This window comes from Syngnathus acus, chromosome 2 (genome assembly GCF_901709675.1).
Source record: "Syngnathus acus chromosome 2, fSynAcu1.2, whole genome shotgun sequence".
Lineage (NCBI taxonomy): Eukaryota > Metazoa > Chordata > Actinopteri > Syngnathiformes > Syngnathidae > Syngnathus > Syngnathus acus.
The window spans coordinates 15534379-15560724 of NC_051088.1; the positions used below are offsets into that span (position 1 = coordinate 15534379).

A 26346-nucleotide genomic window follows, 5' to 3' on the forward strand; every position below is an offset into this window, starting at 1 on the left:
TCAAAATTTAAAAAAATAGCACATTTATTTACCATAGCAACAGAACAATGACAATAACCACTGTGATGGTTACACAATGGGACAATTCCTCAGCTGCTGTCCACTCCCCCAAGGCCAAGCTCAATCTCCTCCTCTGGTTTAAATTCGGCAGTCTTCTCCCCCAGCGTCCGCCACCAGGGTAGCCTGTTGGCCTGTAGCCTGGCATTGTGGGCGTCACGGGCACGAATGGCGATGGTACCGGAAGGGCTCAGAAAAGACTTGATGTCGGTCGCCGTGACAGCAGAGAGTGGTGGGGCATCTGCGGAGGAAGGGAGAAAATTGAGACTTTTCCATTTCGCTTTTCGACTCCAGCTCGTGGGTGTGCTGGAGCCAATCCCAGCGTAAGGCAGAAAACAATCTGAGCTGGTTGCCACTGGCAACTTGCCAATCAATCTCAATCTCATACTGATGCCATGACAGATGTGTCCTGACATCAGTGCATATATTTCAAACAATGAGTCAATCAGAAAAGACAAAACAAAAACCTTTGAGGAGATCCAGCTGAGTGTGAGTGTGAGCCAACAGGGAGTCCATTTTCTGCTCCTGCCTCTGTTGTCGCACCGCCTGTTGCAGCAGTGCCTGTAGCCGCCACTGCACGTCGATGTGGAGCTGTTCACATTGCTGACGACTCACGCTGCTTGACTACACAAACACGCACATACATACATCGTATGTAAAAAGTACATTCATGTTCAGCAGTGGCACAGATTTCTGTTCAGTGAACCTGTGTTAAAGTCATTCAAAGTAAAGTGCCTTACGGGATGGACACGGATATATTCCTCCACCTGTCTCTTCAACACTGCCCTCTTGCTATCGGTCAAACCCTTCTGGCCAATCCAGCAAGGTCCGGAGGCCAAGACTTTAGCTGCCCGACGCTCTTGGAGAAAGCGACGCACCTGAAAGATGGCACAGCTAGTCAGACTCAGTTAGATCTCAGTCAGACTCACGGTATAGGTGCTGTTACCAGCCTTATTTCAAGGTATTAGTACTCATGACAGTGGGCAATGTCGGAAACCCCTTGTGGCTGTATTCAATCAGGAACAAGAAATTAAAAGAATATAAAATTCCATTAATTTCTTGAAATTTGAGGAAAATTGCTACGTTGTGATATGTCTTTCTTTAAAATTGTCATTGTTTTTTCGGGGATAAATCTCAGGTATGAAAATAGTGATACTTTGTATCGTGACTCCAAGAATTGAGCACTCATACTGGTATCGGTTTATGAAAACTGGTATTGAGTATCCCGTGAATGTGCTTAAGAGAGTGTGTAAAAGAAATAAAAACAAGACATACAGCTCTCTGTAGGGTTCTGGCGGCATCCTGCTGTGTGCGTGCGAGTTTCAATGCAGGTCGCTGCGAGTCAATGCTTCGTCTGGCTAGAAAGCCTCGCCAGGCGCTCTGAATCAACACGGCTGCACGGACCTCGCATTCTAGCAGGTACGGCTGCACCTGGTCTGGACATGGGAAGGAGATACAACATGTGTGACTGACTACATGTGGGGGGCTGCGTATGTCAGAAGTGCTCGAGTCACATGACTTGACTCGAGTCAGACTTAAGTGGCCATATTTGGGACTTGCTTTACAAAGAATTGATTGCCGTGGTGGGACTTAAAATACTTGCCTGTTTATTTTTGAAAGTTGTTCTGATTAACCACAAATAAATTATGGGCAAAAACTTCAACCTAACCCAAAATCTCCCAAATATACAAGCGGAAAATGGGTTATGGTTTGCTGAAACCACTGGCAGAGCTAGAGGTGGGAAAGCGAAGGGCACTGGCCACCCCTGAAATGTGCTTTGATCCCTCAATTGACATTTGGGTATTTACAGATTTTTTTCCTGGAATTTCTTTCCACAATTCCCCCCGTTCCCTACAGGGAACCTATACTGAAGGTTTATCAACCTTTTTGAAGATTGTTGTTGAAACCCATAAAAAGACTTCACAGTATGCTTTGCTCTGAGCTGCGTGCAAGCGACCTATTGCGCAAGTGTACCAGGCGGTAGGAGCTGAAGCAGTTCTCTCTGTTTTTGGTGGAACTTTGTCCTTCCCTGTAGCCGTTGCAAACAGACCTGCACAAACACACAACACACAGTCATCTTGGGTGATGGCTGATGCAGTTGTATGCTAAGCGAGTGCTATATTTTAACCTGATAATTCAACTCCTCTTGCAACCGCTGTTCCTCCCTGTGTTGTTGTTGTTGTCGTCGGCGAGCCCTGGCACACACACAAACACACACACACACAGGCAGGTTATTAACAGCTCTCAAAAAGATATACAGAAAGTAATAGGACAGGGAGAATAATAGATTTTCTTGAATCATTAGTTTACACTTGTTGGCATCATTCTTTATTTAATCACATGGCACACCTGAAGCGACGCTGCAGCATAGAAACCACTCTGCCAAGACTCTTGACTCGACGTCTGGTCACATATGATTTCCAGGCTGCCTGAATCACACACGCCGCTCTCACACGGTCAGCCAAAGCCTAGACGTGAAGAGATGTCAGCACAGACAGCTTGTGAAGAGACAGAGCGACTCTCACAAGTGACTCACACTTTTTTCCTGGGACTGGATAAATGCAATCAACTGATCAACTTCCTTGTCAAAGCCCCGTCCTCGCCAGTCTTTGTCTAATAGGCTGTCTAAACCTGCAAAAACAAACAGCCAAGCTTGAACTTTTTGAATCTTGCTTTGCTAAAATCAGCGTTGTAAAACAGAAACAATGTGTTACCATCATGTTGAATGCCTACGGCGGAATGGAGCATTAAAAGACTATTTCATTTGAAATGGACACTGAATTAAATTTAGTCATACATACTAACGGGAACGGAGGACCGGGGAACCAGGAGCAAACAGATTGCAGATAAACTCATGAGGTTTGCCCAGACATTGCCATCCAACCTTTGAAGTTGAAGAGGAAGGGCTGAAGCGGCAGTTGCTTGGCCATGTGGAGGATGAGTCTGACAGATGCTCCGCCCAGCGCCCCATCAGAGGTCACAGCTAATTGGCAAACAGCCTCATTGAGTAGCAGCCGAATGGCGTCGTCGCTTAAACTAGACAAGAAGTCACTGTACACACAAGGCGCAAAGTATTTCAGATGGCTATTTTCTACAACAAACGATAAAGTTGTTTGCGTGCGTGCGTGTGTGTGTACGTTTGTGCATGCGTGCGTAAGCGCACGTGTGATACCTGCTTGCCGTACATATATTAATCCACATGTGGATACAGAGCAGTGACACAGTGACCTCATCGCAGCCCTGGATGAGTTCGTAGTGGGTAGAACCAAGAACTAAGAACATGCAAGTGTCGTTAAATTCATTTCAATTGCAGTTGTCACATCAAATTTTAGCAACCATTTTAAATGAACGGCTTAAACGTACATGCTACAGTAGTTTGCAAATAATAGGAGGGCACCCACCTTGCGCGGTGAGCTGTGCATGCGCTCTCAGAAGCCAGCTGACAGAATCCATCACATTCCTGAAGAGAAAAACACACTGATGCCGCACAGGTCAGTCAGCATCTTAACGTCCTGCATCAGCGATAGGTAAACTTGTTGGTGCCACCTCACCTCTGCTCGCATCGCAAGATGACTGGCCAAAGACAGGACGCTATCCATGACTGATGGTAGGAATAGCCTATGAAAAGTCTCGGACAATTCACCAGGCTCCACCCCAACGCAACAGGAACTAAAGTCAAAAGACAGAAAGTCAGATGAAGCAAACATCCTCGTTCTGTATTTTATGGTGAAGAACAACAAACAGAGAAAAGGTTGTTGGCCTGTTGTTTGGCACTTGCCTTGTAAGGGAGGCCAGCGTGACGGCAGCTCCCCAGACGCTTTGCAGCCTTTGGGGACCCAGAGTGAGGAGGGTGACACAGTGGCTCAGGATTCCACTCTGATACAAAAGAGATGTGATTCTGGTCCGTGCATTGCTATCCTTCTGGGCCGTCGCCGTGTCCAGAAACCCTGGGTTTGACAGCCGACAACATTTACTTTTTCCCCCACGTATAACAGAAGCACATCCAAGCACTTGAGAACATTCGTCAACTCATTAGTAATTGTTTTACTTGTTAATTTAACCGCTGTTAGAATTATTAATATTTAATGTTTATATACATGACTGTTGGTTTAATATGTTGTGCATCTTGGGTAAAATATGTGTTTTGACATTTTGTCAGCAGCTGATCCTTCATTAGTGGTGCAAACGCATAGTCTGAGAATGTTCTAAATTTGTTTATAGAATACACACAAATTCAGGTACAAAGATATTGACGAATCACTTTTAGACGCATACGCTCGTTTTGTGCACAAATTGGTAAATGAGGGCCAATGTGACATTTCCAATCATCAACTATTGGAAATGTCACATTGGAACTTTCACATCAGTCATAAAAGTACCATACTTTGTAGCATCAGAGAAAAATTACTGAGTAATGGGAAGACAGAAAATGTCTCACGCTTTAAAGTGTCATTCAGCAGGTGGATTCTGTCAGCAGGACTCAGACTTGAGTCCTCCACTTGTCGCTTTAGATGCATTACTGCCTCCTCAGTCCGCTCCATTGTAACTGTAGTAAGTAATCGATGAATTTAACGCTCAACGTGCTAATAACATAAACCCACTTCACGAAACAAAGTGGGTTTGAGTAAGCACCGTTTTAATGCTCCATTAGGGACCCCAAATGCCATACCATTCGCATGCAAATGCTCTTTTCGCTGAGCTAGTTTACATGAGCTAAACAACGTAAACACAATGACGTCACCCCGCTGCGACAATTTGGAGAGGTCTTTTTGTGGCGCTTTATGATGACGTCAGAGTGTTTTCGGTCCCTCCCTTCATATTGTTAAACGGTGCAAATGTAACTATTACAAATGTATGTTAGTTGTCTATCGTGAAAGGTATTTAGAGGTAAAAAGTATCTGTATGGAAATAGACCATTTTTAGATAGATCTTGTAGATGGATAGATGTATCTAGGGTAAATCAGACTTGATTTTTTTAAACACAATCTGTACTTGATATACTTATATTTTTTTAATGAAAAGAACGGGAAATGTCATGAGTACGTCCACATCAGTCACAGAACTCTGACTTCTAAGGCACTTTATTGTGCTACAAGTCATGTCATTTGCATTTATATTGATCAGTTATTAATCAAATGTGTTTCAATGTATATTGTAGAGGTAGGAAGAAGGACGGCCAACACACCGTGACTTTTTTTGTTGCAGTTTTGAGTACACTGTGTACAGCGTGTGCATATTTTTTTATTTTGTATACATACTTCCTGTGTTTGTGTATTGTATTTGAAAAATACTGAAAAAAACATTTCAAATGTAATAGTGGATTTATACTTCGACACATTAATGTATTGTTTTCAAAGCTGCATCTGTGTATTTCCTAGTCGTTCGACTAATACAAAAAGTCACTGAATTGTCATACTAGTGAGGACAAAGAGCTGTACACGTGCACAATTGAGCGCATTCGAATAAATCACGCGGCTTTGCCCGACGTCGAAACGTTCGCGCGCGGGCTCGCAGCTGGTGCAGCCCTCGTGCACGGCACCTATAAACGCGCATGCGCGCTGGGGCCACTCGGTGACGGACCGAGCGAGGTTATCAAGAGAGAACGGCGAGGGAGGGGGGTGGGGGGGGCTCGATACCGGTTCGTGTGATGGTGCGTGCATAGGGTAACGGTAACGCGAGCATTTACGATGAAGCGTGAGATGCAGTGCCGTGCGGCGGCGGCGTCGCCGTAGCGAGCATCACCATCAGCATCAGAAAGGAAGAGGAGGAGGACTGTTGAGACTGAACGTGGAGGATGCACCATCACTGACCAACACTGATCGTTACCGGGAGGAGGGGAACGCATCCGTCCCTTACGGCGGACTAATATTAGCTTAGTTCGGGAGCCCTATCTGATGTGAAGCCGCGGGTATGGACGGGTAGGCAGGGGAGGAGGCAACCAACGATACATTACAGAGGAGCGAGCCCGAGGAGGTGGAGGAGAGAAGGAGGAGGAGCAGGAGTAGGCAGGAGGATGAATACGGTGGATGGAGCAGGAGAAACGGGCCCGGACGGCCTGGCTACGGCAGGTAGGGCGTGTGAGCGTGCGCGCGAACTGCTTTATCGCCATGATGCCTTCACATACCCCCATTGACTAGGACGATGTGCACGCGCGTGTGTGCGGGGGGCACGCTCAGAGCACCGTGCAGTCGATGCTATAGGTATTTGGTCACATGTCCATTTACGAGTTTTTCTACTCCAAAGCCAATGGGAGTGCTGCTCTCTGATTGGCTACTCGTCTTACATATCATATTATAGCAACTGCAAACGACTTTGGGGTGATGTAATGGGGACTCCTTCATTGATCTTCATGGGGATGGTTCTAATCATCACGTTTGAGCGGAACCTTGGATATGGAATGTTTGGTCGTATCATTTTGTCAAAGCAGCGACGGCAAGCTCATAAGAGTCACGGTACTGAGGTTGGGGGCTTCAATACAGGCTCTGCCCTCCCTGTGTGGAGTTTGCAAGCTCTCCTTTTGCATGGGTTTTCTCCATATCCTCAGTCTTCCTCCCACGTTTCAAATCATGCATGTTCATTACGACGTGTGAATGCGAGTGTGAGTGGTTGTGTTTTCTACGAAAGGTGTTTACACCACCTCTCACCCAAAGTCGCCCGAGCCAGGCTCAGCTCACCCATGACGACCCTAACGAGAACAAGCGGAATGGAAAATGGATGGATGACTATTCAAGCAGCTAACGGCCACATCCAAGTCAGCGTGAGACATTTTCATGATGGTTGTGTAATCAGGCTAATGACTCCTGACAGTTAGAGCAACTTTCTCTGAAGCCCTCCACAACACAGTTATTTTGGGATCGTCACTGAGTTTGCGTGTTTGTGTACGTGCATCCCTCACTGATCTTCTGTCTCCTGCGCAAGCTGACAATTGATGGATCACTCGGGTTGCTAATTGAGTGTTTTGATGGTTGTGCCTCAAAGAAGCATCCATGCTGCAAACCTCGTTCATGATGAGTCACTTAGTCAAGCTCCCACACTGATAATCAAGTTGGACTGCTCTAATGTCAGCCACAGAGTCCAGTATGGACCAGGGCAAAGAGGCGTTTAGTTCTCTAACGTCTGCAGGGCCGCTAACAATATGTCTCGGAATTGCAGGGTCCAGTAAAGCAGAGTGTGTCCGAGCAGTCGACGTGCTGACAGTGCTCAGAGAGAAAGTGGCCTTTGTGTCAGGTAACGTTCACTCCGAGAGCACGGTGACATTCTGGTTTGGTCCTGATCTTGACCCGGTTTAAATGTCCAGGTGGCCGAGACAAACGAGGAGGTCCGATCCTGACCTTCCCAGCCAGGACCAACCATGAACGAATAAAACAGGAAGATCTAAGCCGACTGGTTACGTACCTGTCAACCATACCTAGGTGTGCTTGTTTGTCTTCACACCTACCTGCATGTCTGTCCGTCCCTGTTGACCGTCTCTCTCTGTCTCAGTGAGGACGTGCGTGCACGAGGGTTCACAGTGGTAGTGGACATGCGTGGTAGTAAGTGGGACAGCGTGAAGCCGGTGTTACGTACTCTGCAGGAATCCTTTTCCTCCAACATCCACACGGCACTGCTAATCAAGCCTGATACCTTTTGGCAGAAACACAAGACCAATTTGGGCAGTGCCAAGCTCAGCTTTGAGGTACTATACCACTTTTTACTTTTCTATATTCGTACTAATGCCATGAAGTTCCAAGAATTTAGTTTTTTCTTTTAACTCACAACTTCTACTAATGTAAATCCATTCCTACTAAAGCATGTTCCGAATCCACTATTATTTCTTCAGACCAGTCTAGTGTCCGTCGAAGGTCTGTCCCGGTTGGTTGACCCTTCTCAGTTAACGTCTGACCTCGGTGGCTCATTGGAGTATGATCATGTGGAGTGGACCGAGCTACGTCTGGGTCTGGAGGAGTTTTCAGGGGCCGCCACACAACTGTTGAACCAATTGGATCAGCTGGAAGTCGGCCTGAACAGCTTACCAGAACCGCAGGATGTGGATGAATCCCGCAAGTGAGGGTCCCACTTATTGATTAGCTGTCTAAAGCTTGCCAGTACGTGTCAAAAGGACAAAGACAGGGTGGAGGGAACGTTTCAGCAAGAGCATCAGATGCTACTGCGACTTAATTGATTGCTGACGGTAACCCTTTCTTCCCTCCAGAATACTGGAAGAACACAATCGTCTCCGAAACACCATCGCCACAGCGCCGGTTGACGCCCTCGATCGAGAGGGGAAGAGCTTGCTCCAGCGCATGCGCGTGGGCCCCTCCCACGGCGACACCTCCAACGAGAGCGCCGGCGGGAGCCACGGCAGTTGGCTGTCAGGCGGGGCTGACTTCCAGAGCGTGGCGCCAAAGGTTTCCTCTCTACTAGACCGTCTGCAAGTGGCTCGCAGTCACCTGCTGCAGAGTTGGAGCGACAGGAAACTCCACCTGGACCAGGCACTGCAGTTACACCTCTTTGAGCAGGACGCCAACAAGGTGAGCCGGAGCGTCCACAAATCATGAAGCGTGACTCATGTCAAATCTTGCCCCCCACAGATGTCTGAGTGGATCGCCCACAGTAAGGAGTTGTTCATGCAGACTCTGGTGGAAGTCGGCCAGAACCACCAGCATGCCGTTGACTTGCAATCGCAACATCAGCACTTCACCTCCAATGTGATGGTATGTGAAGTCACTCAGCAGTTGTCTTTGACTGTCGCACCCTTTGCTGATGTCGTTTTCCGTGTGTGCGTGTGTGTGTGTGTGTGTGTATAGAACGGGAGTGTAAATGTGGACAGTGTTGTTACTGTGGCAGCTAGGCTTGCAGAGGCTGGTCACTTTGGGGCAGAGAGAATTGCCACGGTGTCCTCACAGCTACAAGAAGCCTGGAAGCTGTTGACCACAGCTCTGGAAGAGCGTAGCAACACTTTAGCCATGGCAACTGGCTTCCACCAAGGCGCAGAGCAGGTCAGTAGTCTTTCATTGTGCTATTGAGAGTCGCTGATGGTGTCGGGGTACACTTGCCTGTCTTGTGTGCCAACGCCGTGAGTTTGATTCCCGCATATAACGGTGTGAATGTGTGCGCGACCAAAAAAATATTTCATTGTGCTGCTCCTTCTGGCGTGCCAAGCTTGGCCACCGGGAGGCAGTATGATGCAAAGAAGAATAGTACTTCTGTTTTAAATAGTTTTTAAGCATCAAGCTAAGCTGATGTTCCTCAGTCGAAGCCACGTGGTTGCTTTAAATAGATGAGTAACTCTCTTGGGGACCAAGGCTTTGACACCATTTTGTGGTATTTTAGAGCAAATAGCTAAGGATAGGTTCCACAGAAAAAAAACCCTCATGTTTGTAAATAGCAAACTGCAAAGAGGCGGGAGATTACTGTTCACCTTCATAGCTTTTGTTTTCTGTCCTCCCACCTGGTTGTATGCAGTTTCTCCACAAAACAGAGGAGTGGCTTCAGAACTATGTCGAGGCATCGCTGCCACTGGCGACAACTGAGCTCGAGGAAGCTGTAAAAAAACACCAGGAACTGAATGAGGAGATCTCTGCCAACTACACACAGGTGACCCACCATCTTTGTCAGTGTGTCAGTCTGGACATGTGTTTGTTTTTCTGCTCACCTGTTTATGTGTAGGTGAGCGAGAGCGGCAAAGCCTTGCTGGACGTCCTAAATCGGAGCACGGTGACTGACAACAATGATTCGTCATCGAAACCAGACTTGACTGCCACCACACACGGCATCATGGGAGTTCTGCACCAGGTCATGCAGGTACAGCTCACTTGGACTCTCGCTATTCCTGAAGAGATGGACAGGTGTTGATGAACTGAACTCTCTTTCAGGCTCACCATGACCTGGAGAATGCGTGGCAACACCGCAAGCTCCGCCTCCACCAGCGCCTTCAGCTCTGTGTGTTTCAACAAGATGTCAGACAGGTGCAATGCGCGCGTTAACTGAAATGATGGGACCTGCCTATTTCCTGGTTTGCAATCCTTTTCGTCTCACAATATTGTCTCGATCTATCTGTCCGTATCTCCCTCCAACCGTGGTAGGTGTTGGACTGGGTGGAGCAGCACGGCGAGGTTTTCCTCAACAAACACAGTGGTGTTGGGAAGACTCTGCATCGAGCGCGAGCACTTCAAAAACGTCACAATGACTTCCAGCAAGTGGCTCAGGTGAGTGCAGCTGCCATTACATATGTGTGACATGCTCAGTGTGCACATGTAATTGCTGTGTATGTGCGTTAGAACACTTACACCAACGCAGAGAAGCTTCTGGAAGCAGCTGACCAACTGGCTCAGTCCGGTGAGTGTGAGGAAGAAGAGATCTACCAGGCGGCTCGAGACTTGGAGCTCCGCATGCAGGTGACCCACCGGCTCCTGGACATGAAAATCTTATGACATATGTACTTCGCAAACACGATATTAATCGGAATGCCGTGATTAGACAAGTGGAACAAATTGTACAGAATAAATTGGACGACTTTCATGTGTAACTCAAAGGAATTGCATACATTTCTAAGATTATTGATCTGGAGAGATAAACAGGTGACATACTGTGTCTTTCTGCAGGCGTTCATTCAGAAAGTGGAACAAAGGAAGATGCTGCTCGACTTGGCTGTGTCCTTCTACACACACACCAAAGAGGTAGCGTCCGCAGGATGCCACTGACAAAACCCGAACCTGATCTCCACACCAATCCCACGCACAGCTGTCGTCGTGGATGGAAGGACTCCAGAAGCAGCTCTCGGCTGACCTCTGCGTCGGTTCTGAATCGGTGGAAGCTCTGCAGACGCTGATGAGTCAGCAACAACAGCAGCAGGCCAACACACAGGTGATGGCTTACTGTGTGTCTGATCTCACACCTAATCACTAACCCTCTCACAAAAGCCCGACATCGCTTCCACCTCTGACCCCGACTTCTAACCATCACATTAACCCGGCTTCTAACCCCGACCCGCAGGAGGCTGCGATGAGTGTCATCAGAGAAGGGGAAGACCTCATCCTGCAACTCAGGTAGAGAGTCTGGATGCATTCGAGTCGCGTCCCCATTGCTGCATGGTTGGGCCACCTAATTCCCTCGATAAGAAGGCTGGGTTCAATTGAGTGTTCTTCGTCATGTGTTTGTTTCGTACTTGTGTTGAATTGTTTTCAGCTCAGTGCATGAAAGTGACTGCTAAAGGTGGATTACAAAGTTAATGTCGTGTGCATTGGTTTTAGGCCCCAGGGCAGCTCTGTGGCCCACGTGGAGTCGGTGCTACAGCAACTGGAGGAGTTCCATGTTCAATTGGAGGATGTTTTCCATCAGAGGAAGATCCGATTGGATGTTTACCTGCAGCTGCGTATCCTGAAACAGTGCATACTGGAGGTAAATTTTGTGACGTTCCAAAATGCCCTTCAAAGCTGCCAGTGATTGTTTAAGGTGCATGCGCTGTTACCAAGGTAACCGGCGAGATGGATGCTTGGAAGCAGGAGCTCCAGAAACAATCCCAGGACCTTTCTGCCGAGAAGCGGCTATCTGACGCAAACCAAGACAAGCAAGCACTCGGGCCGTCGCGGCTAGCCGAAGCTAGCCCAGAGGCACTTACATTAGCACAGCAACGCATTCACAGGTGGACGCTAAGTTGTCATGTTAAAGAGGAAAACATGTCTGCTTGAGACTGATATTCCAGTCTTGGATTGATTGATCTTCAGGCACATGGAACGGAGGCTCGCTGTGAACAACATGACCTATGAGGTGGTCCAGCAGGGTCATGACCTTCAGCAGTATATCACCGAGGTCAAGTCAACAGGTCAGTCACGCGGCTGCAGACCAAACACAAGCTGTAATCGTTTGAGAAATAGAGACAACAAAACGGACCAAGGAATCTGGCTGATTGATTCATCCAGAGGTTCTTAGTAGGTTTTGAGAACTCACTTCCTTAAAATGTTATGTTACCTTGGAGCTATGATGAAGGATGGATAAAATCTTTGCGGCTTCTGATGAAATCTGCCACATTTGGACTATTAGGAAATTTTGCTCTTCGACGGACTGCGCGCTAAAATTGTTGGGTGCTTTTCCTCGTTTGAGATTTGGTTCCTTTTACCCAAGGTTGAGTTCATTATTTTGACCCTGGAGATTGGGTTGAAGATTGAATTTGGGCACGCTGAAGAGTTCAGGTTGCCATTTTGGTTGTGTACTAAATTTAATGGCTGGATGGCTCATTAGGTTATTATTCCTGACCTTGAACATAGAATTTTGGCTTCAAATCCTGGTCGGAGTGAATCAATCGTAACATCTCAAAAAAGGTCCCAAGCTGCTATAGAAATGGCTGGGTTGCATCGTGAAGAGCAACAAAAACGGTGTCAAACATATCACGTGAGTGAATTGCTATGGCAACACCTGACAGCGGGAACTCATTTTTTATTATTCTTATTAGACAATGTTGGTAATAATATTAGCATAATTTTAACCACAGCTATACAACTGAATGGGGGAATGTGAGTCATTGCTTTGGGCACCATACGGTGTAGATAAAGCGCTATATAAATACAGTCCATTTAACATTTACCGTAGCATGAAAGTGCCTGGAGTGGAAAATCAAAAGGGTTTTCGGTCGTCTGTTGCTCCAGGAGTACGCATGCTACCTAAGGTCTTGTGGACTTTGCAAGGTGGTACTTTGCCTATGACCTTCAGTGTTAGGGATTTACTCACCTTAGTGTGATGCTACGGGAATTAGAAACAGGTCCACAAATTGGGAGGCCTTGGTTTTCAGTTAGAAAGGCAAAATGTACCAACTGCGTCTCCACCTTGGCGCAGATTTATGGCAGGAGCCGGGACTTTGTCTCACAGCTGGAAATGCCTCAGTGTTCCCCCCTGGTAGAACTGCAAGAGGAGGCCAGGGACAGCGAAGTCTGGGATTTCCGGCTTCAATTGCTGCAACCCGCCATCTACACCCAGATACGGAGAAGAAAATGGATGGATGTTTGTCAAAATTGCAGGCTTCACTTGAGTGGTGTCACTTTCAGGGTGACACAGGTTAGTTACTGAGGTGAGGGTGAGATTTAACTTCACTTTGGAGCCTGCAGACACTTGCAGTAATTCATCCATTTGACGCCATTAACAGTAGTACCATTGTGGAGGCTACTATATATGGAACAAAATGGGCTAGAGTAGAATATGATACAGCAATATCGAGTGGCTGATGTAAGTCCGCCTGGTTCAGTAACATACAGATGATTTAAGGGGGGGGGGGGGGGGCAGAGGAGGATAATGGGGGAGGGAGAAAGGGGGATGTGGTCGCCATGGAAACTGCACTCAGCTGGTCCCCATGGAAACCGGCTCATTGACTTTGTCATGGATACACACACACACGCACACAAACACACACGGACATTAAGCAAATGATTAGAGATTGCACATTTACTGTAATGTGCTTGAATCTCATTGATGCCATCTATTTTCTGACATGCACATGTGTTTCTGTGTGTGTGTGTGTGTGTGTGTGTGCATTTGTGTGTCTCAGGAATTGAGCTGTCAGAGGTGGAGGCCGATCTCTCTTCTCAGGTGGAGGAGCTGCAACGCCTGATGCTGGACAAACAGAAGGAACTGCAGCAGATTGCAGATCACACTCACACACACCTTGAACAGAACCTGCAACTTCGACACCTGCAGAACCAGGTCAAACAGGTAACACACACACACTGGCAGACCACAATGGGTCACACGTGCACATCCGCAGGCCGATTGTGCAATCGACACACCTTTGGTTCTGATTCATGTGCATTGGTCAGGTGCTGGGTTGGATCACGGAGGGTGAGGTCATGTTGTCATCCTGCATGCTCAACTCCAGCTGTTTGTCAGAAGCTGAGCAGCTGCAGAGGGAACATGAGCGCCTCCAACAGGCCATAGAGGTTACTACAGACACGCATACAACTGAAGACGAAGCATCTCCACTGGGGGAACATCTAACATGTGTTATGTCCAGGCTCTCCTCCATGCTGACTCTCTGCAGAGGACCCACCAGGTGGCTCTGGCTCTACAGCAAAGAGCAGAACTGCTAGTCAGGTTAGTCCACACACGTACGGTGAATTACTAAATCTTTTCTGTTGTGCATAAGAGTCTGACGATGAAGATGTAGCATCACTTTGCACTGTTGCCTTCCTTCACTGCCACCAGTCCCTTGGTGCTACTCGGATGAATATTATAAATATTTGCTCCTTTCTGATTTTGTATTCAGTGGTTCATATCAATTTAACGGACAATAATATCAATCATATCTTTGGGTTGTGCCACTTGTATGTTTGCTTCATCCAAAACTCGACCCCTTATCTAGGTCAGGCCATTATGATCCAGATGCAGTGAGGTCCTGTGCACAGACGGTGGCGCTCCACTGGCAAACGCTCATGCTGCGGATCGAGGACCGACTCAAACTTGTCAACGCTTCTGCTGCCTTCTACCGAACTTCGCAACAGGTAAGCGCAACTTTGACCTCCTGCCAATCAGTGGTGGTAAGTAATGAAGTACAAATACTTGGTTAATGTTACCATGCACCTTACTAGAATCTTGGCTGAAATTTTGACTGATTGATTGAAATTTTGGGGACATCAAGTGCAGAAGGTCAACCAAGGATCATCATCAAAAAATTGTGGCAAATGCATTTTCTTGTTTCAACCTAAAAACCATAAGTGTTCTATAAAGCATATAGGCAAGGTCGCCAAAAGGGGTTGACCAGAAAAAGCAAAGAAATTGCACGTTATTTGTTCTTTTTTTTTTTAAATGTCTACCATTTTTACAAAAAAAAAAAATACTTCTTGCAAGTTTTGTCCAGCCCCCCTGTGCAAAACTACAGAAGAACGGACATAAATAATGGAAGCGTTTCAGTAGTGTGTATAAGAGTGAATCCTGAATCATGTCCTAAAGTGCCCCTCTTGAATATGCAGGTATGCGGTGTGCTGGAGAGTCTGGAGCAGGAGTACCGCAGGGAGGAGGACTGGTGCGGGGGCGGAGACAGACAGCCTGAGCATCTCCTGCCTCTCATTAACAAACACATGGAGCAAAAGGAGGCCTTTCTCAAGGTGTTGTTTCAAGCCAGCTACAAAATAATGAATAATACATTTGTATTCTTTTCTCATCCCTCTGTATTCTCATCTGGGCCCCAAAACTTTAAGAACCGCTAATATCATGTCCTATTGCCAGCCGCAATGAAAAGGCCTTCATTTTCTTGTTACTATGGAAACAGGCCTGCACGCTCGCGAGACGGAATGCGGAAGTTTTCCTCAAGTACATCCACCGCAACAGCGTCACCATGGCCAACATTTCTGGCCACAATGTCACAGTGTCGGGGGTCAGTGAGGTGACTGGGCACTCACGGGTACCAGAGCAACAGGTCAAAGGTGACGTGGACCCAACACACACACACACATCATGTGAAGTCAAGATGTAAGGGAGAGCCAGAAAACAAGGAGCTGATCCTTCGCCTGTATATGTGTGTGCAGGTATTCTCAGTGAGTTGCTTCAAAGAGAAAACAGAGTTCTTCATTTTTGGACATTAAAGAAGCGCCGACTGGACCAGTGCCAGCAGTATGTCATGTTTCAGAACCACACACAGCAGGTATTTAACATCATTGATTGTGTTGATGATAATGTAACTGTATCAAAATGATAAATCCTCACATACTGTTCTGGTTGTAATATGTTTTTCTACCACAACAAAATTTGATAACTTTGACTGAAGTGAACCAAAATGCACAAAAGTTAAAATATTTTAAAAGATCTCGCAAGAACTTGACTTTGTTATTTATTTAAGTAAAATTCTCCTGGACTTGACAGGCTCTGGATTGGTTGGCACAGACTGGAGACCACTACCTGGCCACACACACATCACCGGGCGCAACGGCAACGGAGACGCAGGAGCTGCTGAACCAGCACCGGCAGTTTTGTGTTTCGGCCAAGGTAAAAGTGTGCATCGAGCTAACATGAACATGTTTACAGGCCTTGCCCAGGTATGTGGGCTCACCCTAGTGGTATGTGAGAGAATCACTACCTGAGCACAGTTCAGTTGTATTTAACTTTTTACCGCCTTTACTCTTACAATAATATTAAATACTGTCAGTATACCTGAGTGATATGGAACTGTGTGCATGTCTTGTAAATCAGCTCTGCGTGTGCTTACTGTCAAAGATGATGGCATTCAATCTCCGACTCTGTCCGTCATGTCCTCAGCACACACAGGAGAAGGTTCACTTGCTCATCCAATTGGCTGAGAGCATGCTGACTAAAGGCCACGCCCATCGCCTGGAGCTTCGTCGGTGTGTTTCCGCCGTGGATAAACGGTACCGGGACTTCACCGTCAGGATGGGCCAGTATCGCCACCTGCTGGAGACGGCGCTTGGAGGCTGCTCACAGGTACCATCCGTGTCAGAAGCATTTTCATTGTAATAATTTTTGTCTGTTATTACCCTAGAAAGACATGCATAATCGTTAAAGCAGTGATTCACACCTACTTGGCCGCATTTATACACTTTTACCTACTTAGTTTGAAAATTATGATCTATTGACTCCAAATAATGTATCATTATGTCTATATGTACTGTGCGATTGGGTGGCGACCAGTCAAGGGTGTACTTTGCCTCTCGCCCAAATTCAGCTCAGATTGGCCTCTAGCACACTCGCAACCCCAATGGGGACGTGTTAGCTGGATGGATAACATTAAAAGGGTTTTCTCCTCCCATTAGGACAACAAGGACTTGGAGCTCGAGCTAATTCCCAGCAGTCTGTCTGACTCTGACCCGGAAGTCAATCTGTCAGATCCCAGCCACCAGGTCAGCGATGAGAAGAGACGCTCAGCCCGCAAGAAAGAGTGAGTAACTAAGTGTTAGTGCAGTTATACTTAAAATGTTACATTAAATCTTGCTTGCAATAATATTAAATGAAATTTCTAGGAATAAATTAAATGAAAATTTATGCCAACTATGCTACTGTAATCTAATGCCAGTCATGATGGTGGTACTTAAGTACTTTTTTAATGTGGTACTTGCCGTAAAAATACAAGACGCATTGTACACCGTCGTACATAATGTCCGCTGACACTTGTGGGCTGCAGGTACATCATGGCGGAGCTGCTGCAGACGGAGAGAGTCTACGTTAGAGACCTTCAAGAATGCATTGAGGTATTACGCAATCCAAATCCTGTCCAAGCACTCACATTGTCTGATTCAACTCATTCAATTAAACACAGGTAAAAAAAGAAAACAACTACAGACTCTAAAATGTATTTAAGTATTCTACTAAAGTAAAGTGCTAATACTAGCGCAACATGTGACCTGACATGCTGCAGACATACATGTGGGAGATGACGAGCGGCTCTGAGGACGTCCCATCTGGTCTTAGCAACAGGGATGATGTGGTGTTCGGGAACATCCAGGATATCTACGAGTTCCATAACAGGTACAAAATTAGTACAGAAGAACATGTCCGTGTCCGTGTGGTTGAGTGCAATATGCAATGATGTCTGTTCTAGTATTTTCCTGAAAGAGCTGGAAAACTACGAGCAACTTCCGGAAGATGTGGGACATTGTTTTGTCACCTGGGTAACCAAATTCACTTTGATAGTACAACATTTCTTGATCATGCATCCCACCTTTAAGTCCTCGAGGGCAGCTGTCCTGCCTGCTTTGCATGTCTCCCTCATCCAGGGTTAGTATCGACACCAGCTATCAGTATCAGTGCCGATACCAGCCTTACTTTAAGGTATCTGTACTCATGATACAAGTATCGACCACTCAATTGTGGACATTTTACGATCAGGAACTCGAAAATAGAAATTGGAAGAATACAACATTGCCATTAATTTCATGCAATTTTAAGGAAATCACTGCATAACGATCCCGATCATTTGAATCAGGCGTGTCGGACGAAAAAGACGTCTACTGTAAAACATGCAGGACAGCGGCCCCTTGAGAATCGTGTTTGAACACCCCTTAAGTGCGTTTGTGTTCCTCCTTTTAGGCTGACAAGTTCCACATGTACGTGACCTATTGCAGGAACAAGCCAGACTCCAGCTTACTGATCCAGCAGCATGGTGTTGGCTTCTTTGAGGTAATGTCTTTAAAAAAAATAAAAAATACATCCAACAGGTCTCCAGATCCAACAGTTTGACTTTCCGATAGGGTTATTACACTCGAGCTGGTTGATTTTGCAGGAGGTCCAGAGGAGACACGGGCTCACCAACTCCATCTCGTCAGCGCTCATCAAACCCGTTCAGAGGATCACAAAGTATCAACTACTGTTGAAGGTGAGCTGGTGACACACGGTGTAACTGACAATTGGCTTCATTGACGCGCGTTCATTTTTGCAGGAATTGTTAGCATGCTGCGAAGAAGGAAAGGGTGAGATCAAAGAAGGCTTGGACGTCATGCTGAGTGTACCGAAAAGAGCTAACGATGCTATGCATGTTAGCATGCTAGAAGGTAACAATGTTCCTAAGATCTGTTTACTGGAATAATGATCTCAATTCTCTGAGGAATTGAAGTAGTGTTCAATTTTGGGAATTTGAATATAAAGCTATTTTGTTGTAAGAATGGCAAAAGGATTGATTGCAAGTTCATTGGCCAGCTTGTAAAGGAATAACAATGACATGTCATTATTAGGTCTTGAAGAGGGTCTTGAGGTGCAAGGTGAGCTCCTGCTGCAAGACTCCTTTCTCGTTTGGGAACCAAAGTCCCTCATCAGGAAGGGACGTGACCGACACCTCTTCCTGTTTGAGCTTTCACTCATCTTTAGCAAGGAAATGAAAGATTCATCAGGACGCACCAAATATCTTTACAAGAGCCGCTTGAGGGTAACACTTGCTTGTTAGCCAGACAGCTGGACTTCTGCTAACGACTCTATTTTGTCGCTTCACGTCAGACATCGGAACTTGGTGTGACTGAACACATCGAAGGGGATCCTTGTAAGTTTGCACTTTGGGTTGGCAGGACGCCAACTTCGGACAACAAGACGGTTCTGAAGGTAAACGATCAGTCTATTGGTTGGCTTTTTCAATGGCGGTGTGTTTCGGTGTGCTTCAACCTGTCACGTGCTTTTCTGCTAGGCATCTTCCTTGGAACTGAAGCAGGAGTGGGTCCGCAGCATTCGCCAGGTGATCCAGGAGAGGCGAGGTCACCTGCGGGGTGCTCTTAGGGAGCCCATCCCCCTTCCGAAAACCCCCAATCTGACTCTTGGGCGACAACGCAGCATCACACGCAGGTCAGCATGCATTTGACAGGCGGTCCATGTTGACCTCAATTAATTGATCAGTATGCCCATCTCCATTAACAATTTAGCGCATTCACAAACCTTTACGGCAGTGGGGGGTCCACAGACGTCTTCGACCAAGTACCACCGCAATGAACAATATTAACACCCAGTAGTCTAAGGGTTCTTCAGAAACAAGACAGAGTAGTAATCATCAACTCAGAATCCATGCTAACTAAGCTAAAGTGAAAATTCAGAGTCGGAGAACACCTCGTAAATGATTTCTAAAGTGGCGCACGACACTATAAACAGAAGCCTGACTGACTTTTGAACTTCTTAAAGCTTAGCTTAGAGACCAGTTTACCCATTCTAAAATAGTTCAAATAAACAGGGCGTCTGCTTTCTACCCTTTGAGAACTTCTGATTTAAAGCATTTTTGCGCTTCCCATTTAACAGAGAGACCAGCGAGGACGCCGACAGCTTGGGTGACGCCAGCAGTCAGCCCGACACTGTCTCCATCGCCTCCCGAACATCCCAAAACACTGCAGACAGCGACAAGGTATTGCTCACTCACAAACACTGAGCGAGAGGCGTGCGTGGAATGACCTCACCGCTGCTGCAGCTGGGTGTGTGCATACATGTGTGTGTGCGTGTATATGTTTGTGTGCGAGGGGGTTTCCTCCCTTCATGGTCTCACTGTTTGAGAAAACTTCACGTCGTTGAGAGGTAGGTTTATTTCTTTATGTGACAGTGAGCTTATTTCAGCTTACATCAAATCTTTTGATTATTATTAGTTGTAGTATGAGTGCATAAAGAGGCTCATTATTGCTGACAAATTTTCAGCAATTCTAAGGATATTCTCTTTTGACATAATGCCAGCCAGATTCTGAATTTGTACTTCACTTGGGGATCAGTGGCCCCAAGCCTTTTTTTTTTAATTACTAGCGACCAATTTAATGCAGGTCGTGTTTGGTGGGCGGGGCAAGCGGGGGCATTACACAACCACTATGACAGTGTTTCCCCGGCTTTATTGAGCCAAGGCACATGTTTCACATTAGAATAATCTCACGGCTCATCTCTAAGCAAAAGTGTTAGAAGATGAGTGACTCTTTTTGCTTTGACTTGCCATCAAAATTCTGGGATACAGTGCGACTGCATAATGAGCTTCACAACAAGCAACGGTGTGGTGCATTGTGAACTCTTGATGTCTTTCTCTCATTTTTGAAGGACGGCTCAGATTGTGTGCAAACTGCAATTGCAATAACCCACCTTCATATTTGTGTACCTGCATCCAGCTGTCGGGAGGCTGCGAGTTAGTGGTGGTGTTGCTGGATTTCTCCTCTGGATTGCCCGGAGAGCTCAGTGTCCGCTGCGGTCAGACTGTGGAGCTCGTGGAACGCTCAGCAGAGCGACCCGGCTGGTGTCTTGTCAGAACCACCGATCAAAGTCCTCAACAGGTAAAAGGCTCAGACGCATTTGTGGCGGTCCCAGCAATGCCGCACAGAATGCACATGGCAGAAATTGCCATTTGTTGATTTTGTGTGTATTCCCAGCAGGAGGGCTTGTTGCCGATGAGTGCCCTCTGCCTGTCACACTCGCACAGTGCTGCCGACATGGAAACACTGGTCCCGGCGTCCCCCGCCTCCTCGGGCAACGCCCCCTCCTGCATTACCACCACCTCCTTCAGTGCCTCCAATTCATCCTCGCTGACGAACTCTGGGAAGGGTGAGTGTCTTCAGGAACCCGGATTCTCCTACCCCCATATCTATTTCCCCATCTGCTGTCCGCTTGACTTCCTGTTGAGGCATTCTGGTCAACACGGTATGTATTTAGGTCCTTCCCTGTCCGGTCAAGTCCTCTCAATCAGTGGTTCTCAACTGTTGTCACCCCGGGAGCCACATTTTTCTATTGTTACTATTGGAATTTAAAGACAATAAAAAAGTTCCTTTTTCAAAAATAGTCTTTGAAAACATGGACAACATATTTTTAATTTTTTTGGATCAACAAGGGATTTATTATTTTCTTGATCATCAATTTCAGATGATCATTAATACATTTTAAAGCTCTTTGCTTCCCTAGTTGTCACTAAACAACTAATCGGAACCTAGCACAAGCCACACTCTCCTCAAAACCCCGCCTCTTTGGATAAGCTCCACCCCCCTGACCGGTACTCCTTTGGACTTGGGTCGACTGTTCATAACAAGCGTGTCGCTTCTCTGTGGGTCACCCCGGTGTCTGCTTTGTCCGCATGGATGCGCACTAAAGTATGCGGCGTAGCAGAAGTGCATGCTGGGATTGTTCTGTCGTTTGGGGCTGGATTACGTGCGAGGACGGACAAGGTGGGTTCGGTATCAAAGTGTTGTGTGGGAGAGGTGGTTAAACATTGACAGCAAAGCGAAGCATATTGAAGTGTAGCAGGAATGTTTCAGACGTGTTAAACTGGACACTCAGGTTTCTTCCTATCGACGTGACACACCTGATGCATGCAGATGCGTCACTCGGTCCATTTTGATCCAGGCTCTACAGTACACTGTATTGAACTTTCATGTGAACGTGACACCATTAAATTTAACACACCTGCACCCTAATTAGACCTGAGATACTAACGAGTGACGTGACGCCACGGAAGGAAAATGTCTGATTGAGCCCAATTAGATGTTTTCACTGAGCGTTGTCGTAAATTTACACTGCTGTTCAAACTGTACACTGACGACTGTAATTACTCGTGCCATTTCTTTCGAGTGTCCCGTATCGTTCAAAAAAATGGGTGGGATGTTCTCATTTTTGAGATGATATCGTACCTTCAGGCATCTACTGAGAAAGCATTTACTGTGACTGTTCCGCCTGCATGCCACTACTGTATATGTCGCTGGCACAGATATAGATGAACAAAGAAACATTTCTTGTAAATTCTTTTTTCGGCACTCCCCTACTTCTTTCCACATTAAATGTGTGTATCTGTGTGTTTGGCTCAGCAGATTCTGGAGCATTAACCCCTGAGACAGCTGTGCTGCACACTCAACCCACTCAAAGTAAGAAAGAATAGAAAATTAACTAGTCCTTAGTGACCAGCAGTGGGGGGGAACTTGACTTGAGTGGCCAGTTTTAGGATTTTGGACTTGCTTGTCTGAAACTTACCAAAGATTCAACTTGACATTGTATTCATGTGACTCTGAACTACATGACTTGAGAAGTCTTGCCTGTCTACGTTTGAAAATCTGAAATTTCAAGATGGTCTGCCGATTGTTTTATGAAGAGTGGCCTATTAAAAATAGGTCAATAAATGAGGTGACTTGATTTGGTCACCAACTGACCTGCTGGATTTTTGCCACAATAACTTGGGACTTGCCTAAAACTTGACAATATGAGACTCATCATTATGACTTGACCTTACCTTGACAGGTGGGACGTCCACTGTGGTCTCCAATGTGGCTGGGACTCCAGGGGCCGCTGCCAGTTCCCCAGCACCAAAACGTAGTGGCTCAGGGACAGGAAACACCTTGAAGGTAATGAGGACTCGAGATCAGACATGCATTAACTCCACCAAACTTAGATTTACACAATTGCGTGCTTGATTCGAACTCGCTAGCATGAACCCCGATGTGAATAGCAAAAATCCTAATAATTTATGCGCCATGTTTATATTTGCCTATATTAATAAATTATACTATATTTCAAAATAGTAACATAGTGGTTCTAGTACTTCTATTTATCATACCATAAATATTGACTAATCTGAAGGTAACGTGTGTGTGTGTGTGTGTCATCACAGCGCTGGTTGACCAGTCCAGTTCGGAGGCTGAGTCAAGGAAAAGCAGATGGACAGAAGAAAGCTCCAATTAGAAATAGGAGGCGGGACAACAGACCGGAAGTAACGATGCCCCTCACAGGGAACTCGACAATGGTAGGAAAATGAGCACACAAGACAAATATCAGCCATCCTTTATATTGTCAATTGACATTCCAAAAAATTTGTGCAAACTTGTCAGTGATGCAACTCAGTTTGACAGACCCAACTAGGAAAATAAAAACTCTTGATACTTTCCATAAGTTTACTGTCAAACTAAATATAAAACATGCACAGTTTAGAGTGTTTCGAGTAAGGAGTGTGTTCACGAAACAAACTTGATTCTCAAGACGTCACTGTAGGCTGACCCCCAACACAAAGATCCAAACAACCAAGAGTTTTCGGCGTATACATCCATGAATCTATTGAAGCGCTTCTATCAAGGACAAAAACACAGCGGATGACTTTGTTGCTTTCTGTGCAAAGAAGGCCAAGAAGGATGAAGGGGGACAAAGTGGAGGAGAAGAGGAGCCAGAGGAAGAAAATGCCACCCCTTTACCACCTCCCATGCAGATCATCAAAGATCCCAATAACACCACGGTAACACAATGACACCTTTTTTTTTTTTTTTTTTTTTTTTTTTTTAACTATGTTTTTTTTCATTATACGACTATCATTGGTCCGCAGGCCCTCGATTCAGACCAAAGTTCCAACGAATCGGACAGTGAGCAACAAAACAAAGCTATGAGAGGACGCATGTGAGACCAAAACACGCCTGAGTGGAGAAGGATGACTTCAGCACCGGAGACGTGGCAAGCTTAACATTGGATGTCTCTATGTGTAGGTTTGTCGTGAACGAGATGGTCCAATCTGAGAAGGACTACGTGAAGGACTTGGGTGTCATTGCTGAGGTCAGATGCCAAATGTGGACACTGACAATTTATTGAAGCCATTGATGTACTTGACGCCAATGTGCGTGTGTGACAGGGCTTTATGTCAAGGTTGGATGTCAGAGGGATCCCAGAGGACATGAGGGGGAAAGACAAGATTGTTTTTGGCAACATCCAGCAGATTTACGACTGGCATCGCGAGTGAGTGCACAAAGACATACAGTATCCCCCCAAAAATCCTCCCAACAGAATTTGATTTCAAACTCATTTTATCTGTTCTATTAACTACAATAAGAAGAATCCCAACCACAACACGCATGCAACACACTCAACGTATGTCGTTCTCTAGTTTCTTCCTAGTCGAGTTGGAGCGATGCATTCAAAATCACGACCTACTGGCCGACCTCTTCATCAGACATGTGAGCACATTTTTTTTTTTTTTTAACAAATGAAGTGGAACAGCATATTTGAGTGATTGTTTCTTTTGTGTCTGTGTATGCACTGCAGGAGCGTCGCCTTCACATGTATGTGGTGTACTGTCAGAACAAGCCACGGTCAGAGTACATCGTCATCGAGTATGAGACCTTCTTTGAGGTATTCTCAATTTCCGTGCTTAACATGATAGTTTTCCCCTTATTGATTCTTTTGATAACAAATTTAATATTATTATGATTTATTGGCAGCTACACGTAGTGACAGATAGAACTCAATAACCAAACGAGACATTTTTTCAACTGCTGTGCAGAGAGATAATCTCTTCAAGATCTCAGCTTTGTCTTTCTTTTTGCTGCTAACGCTAAAAGATCATCATGATAAACCTGTCCATATTTTTCCACTATTGAAAGTAGTCCTGACTCCTTCGTGTGTGTTTGTGTGTGTGCAGGAGATCCAGCATGAGATCAGCTGCAGGATGTCCATCAGTGATTACCTCATCAAACCCATCCAGAGGATCACCAAGTATCAACTCCTGCTGAAGGTTAGTCACATGATGCGCCACCTTTACAGGGCTTCTCACGTGGTGGCAAATTTTTAAGATGATTTGCGTTGTCTCTCAGGATTTCCTGAAGTACACGGCCAAAGCCGGGCTGGACTGCGAGGAGATTGAGGTTCGTTTCAAAAGTGGTAACTAGTCCATGCTAACTTGAGCATTCTGTTACTCACCACCTCCTGCAATTTGTGTGTAGAAAGCACTGGAGCTGATGTCGCTGGTTCCGAAACGCTGCAACGACATGATGAACCTGGGCCGCCTGCAGGGATACGAGGTATGCTTATTAGGGATGGTTCGATCTGATTCAGTGGATCAATACAGAGTACGATGCAGGCCAAAATGGCTAGATTGATATCGGACTGTTTTTAATTGATTCAACCCATTTTATTCCGTAAATCTAAAGTCTATCATATATCCTCAATGAAGTATAGGCGAGTGTTATTGTGCCCCATAATAGTGTGCACCTAATGGTCCATCGTCTTTCTTTAGGAGACCAGAATAATTGTACAATGAACATAATGTTTGTAGACGTCAGCATCAAGCGAATTCCTAAAACCTTTCATAGCTGGTTGCAAAGGTTCATTTCAAGACAGCGTTTTATTAGTTTACTATTATTACCTTGAATTTGTCAATGAGTGACGGATCTTGTAAATGTGATCCTGTGTTGGATCTTGTATTGCCTCTTACAACCGCCACTCTCATGTTGCATACCCTTCCTCTGCTACCTGAACCAGAAAAAAAAAGCAGCTGAGGTTTATCTGATCTCTTCTACTTGGCGTGATGATCACAACATAGCGTGACAATGCCGATTCTGCTTCAGTGCAGCACAACAATCGCAGCAAACCCTGAGCTGATGTGTGTCTATCCTCAGGGGAAGTTGACCTCTCAGGGCAAGCTCCTGCAACAGGAGACCTTCTGTGTGTGGGAGCAGGATGGCGGCGTTCTGTCCCGGAGCAAAGAGCGTCGAGTTTTCCTGTTTGAACAGATCATCATCTTCAGCGAACTCCTACGCAAAGGATCCAACAACCCAGGATACCAGTTCAAGAACAGCATCAAGGTCAGACTGGTCGAGACATGTTAAACTGGTGAAAATGAAGTTCACAGAATCCACATTTATCACGGCCGATACGTTGCACACCCACTCGCAAAAAAAAAAAAAAAAAGGTTTACTGTAAAACTGACAGAAAACAATATCACTGTTTATTTCAACACTAACATATTCAACCAAACCTTTCTGTATAATAACAAAAGCCCGCTAGCTTAATATTAACATAATGCTAAACGTTAAGACGGGTTAATTGAAATTAGCATATACAAGTAGTAGCATCACATAGAACTTAAGAGAATTAAACATTGTCTGTTTAAATGGCAAAATGTTGACCCAAACTATATGTCAA

The 26346-nt window shown here is 45.8% G+C and overlaps 2 protein-coding genes and 1 long non-coding RNA gene across 7 annotated transcripts in view; 1 reads left to right on the plus strand and 2 right to left on the minus strand.

Annotated features, from left to right (window-relative positions):
• iqcb1 (IQ motif containing B1) lies at window positions 1-7604 on the minus strand. 3 transcript variants are annotated; one of them, XM_037243118.1, is made up of 14 exons: window positions 7496-7604; window positions 3836-4004; window positions 3609-3726; window positions 3459-3534; window positions 3230-3329; window positions 2942-3108; window positions 2594-2688; window positions 2407-2525; window positions 2186-2252; window positions 2032-2107; window positions 1333-1493; window positions 798-935; window positions 525-681; window positions 1-298 (listed from the first exon to the last, which is right to left on the minus strand). In XM_037243118.1, exons 3-14 carry the CDS (start codon window positions 3654-3656, stop codon window positions 90-92), a joined length of 1413 nt encoding a protein of 470 aa, XP_037099013.1. In that variant the 5' UTR covers window positions 3657-3726; window positions 3836-4004; window positions 7496-7604; the 3' UTR covers window positions 1-89. The 3 variants fall into 3 exon arrangements, 2 of the variants coding, with proteins under 2 accessions (XP_037099013.1, XP_037098999.1); XM_037243104.1 differs by lacking the exon at window positions 7496-7604 and adding an exon at window positions 4496-4820; XR_005096421.1 differs by lacking the exon at window positions 7496-7604 and adding an exon at window positions 4496-4821 and having other exon boundaries at window positions 157-298; window positions 764-935.
• LOC119117076 (kalirin-like) overlaps window positions 5630-26346 on the plus strand; it is a 25047-nt gene continuing 4330 nt past the window's right edge. Inside the window, exons 1-54 of one of the 3 annotated variants that reach the window (XM_037243090.1) lie at window positions 5630-6125; window positions 7210-7284; window positions 7355-7469; window positions 7540-7732; window positions 7877-8100; window positions 8249-8567; window positions 8628-8750; window positions 8844-9035; window positions 9502-9633; window positions 9706-9840; window positions 9912-10004; window positions 10122-10244; window positions 10317-10433; window positions 10641-10715; window positions 10780-10902; window positions 11032-11084; window positions 11289-11436; window positions 11511-11680; window positions 11763-11860; window positions 13574-13737; window positions 13842-13961; window positions 14036-14115; window positions 14384-14522; window positions 14991-15125; window positions 15290-15443; window positions 15546-15661; window positions 15880-16002; window positions 16273-16455; window positions 16785-16909; window positions 17153-17219; window positions 17387-17496; window positions 17570-17639; window positions 18058-18147; window positions 18251-18343; window positions 18407-18518; window positions 18699-18889; window positions 18958-19059; window positions 19142-19296; window positions 19741-19843; window positions 20580-20741; window positions 20841-21009; window positions 22260-22316; window positions 22687-22790; window positions 23057-23188; window positions 23561-23671; window positions 23759-23829; window positions 23916-23982; window positions 24059-24162; window positions 24311-24380; window positions 24469-24555; window positions 24845-24937; window positions 25017-25067; window positions 25146-25223; window positions 25821-26006. In XM_037243090.1, coding sequence (XP_037098985.1) covers window positions 6071-6125; window positions 7210-7284; window positions 7355-7469; window positions 7540-7732; window positions 7877-8100; window positions 8249-8567; window positions 8628-8750; window positions 8844-9035; window positions 9502-9633; window positions 9706-9840; window positions 9912-10004; window positions 10122-10244; window positions 10317-10433; window positions 10641-10715; window positions 10780-10902; window positions 11032-11084; window positions 11289-11436; window positions 11511-11680; window positions 11763-11860; window positions 13574-13737; window positions 13842-13961; window positions 14036-14115; window positions 14384-14522; window positions 14991-15125; window positions 15290-15443; window positions 15546-15661; window positions 15880-16002; window positions 16273-16455; window positions 16785-16909; window positions 17153-17219; window positions 17387-17496; window positions 17570-17639; window positions 18058-18147; window positions 18251-18343; window positions 18407-18518; window positions 18699-18889; window positions 18958-19059; window positions 19142-19296; window positions 19741-19843; window positions 20580-20741; window positions 20841-21009; window positions 22260-22316; window positions 22687-22790; window positions 23057-23188; window positions 23561-23671; window positions 23759-23829; window positions 23916-23982; window positions 24059-24162; window positions 24311-24380; window positions 24469-24555; window positions 24845-24937; window positions 25017-25067; window positions 25146-25223; window positions 25821-26006 — 6537 coding nt within the window. In that variant the 5' untranslated portion in view covers window positions 5630-6070. Of the gene's footprint in view, window positions 6126-7209; window positions 7285-7354; window positions 7470-7539; window positions 7733-7876; window positions 8101-8248; window positions 8568-8627; window positions 8751-8843; window positions 9036-9501; window positions 9634-9705; window positions 9841-9911; window positions 10005-10121; window positions 10245-10316; window positions 10434-10640; window positions 10716-10779; window positions 10903-11031; window positions 11085-11288; window positions 11437-11510; window positions 11681-11762; window positions 11861-13573; window positions 13738-13841; window positions 13962-14035; window positions 14116-14383; window positions 14523-14990; window positions 15126-15289; window positions 15444-15545; window positions 15662-15879; window positions 16003-16272; window positions 16456-16784; window positions 16910-17152; window positions 17220-17386; window positions 17497-17569; window positions 17640-18057; window positions 18148-18250; window positions 18344-18406; window positions 18519-18698; window positions 18890-18957; window positions 19060-19141; window positions 19297-19740; window positions 19844-20579; window positions 20742-20840; window positions 21010-22259; window positions 22317-22686; window positions 22791-23056; window positions 23189-23557; window positions 23672-23758; window positions 23830-23915; window positions 23983-24058; window positions 24163-24310; window positions 24381-24468; window positions 24556-24844; window positions 24938-25016; window positions 25068-25145; window positions 25224-25820; window positions 26007-26346 lie in introns of all 3 variants that reach the window. The other 2 variants (XM_037243073.1, XM_037243081.1) reach the window with 2 other exon arrangements.
• Window positions 8812-11615, minus strand: LOC119117155. Its single transcript, XR_005096433.1, has 5 exons — window positions 11507-11615; window positions 10626-11415; window positions 10326-10448; window positions 9692-9868; window positions 8812-9580 (listed from the first exon to the last, which is right to left on the minus strand). It is a non-coding gene; the product is annotated as an uncharacterized LOC119117155 (long non-coding RNA).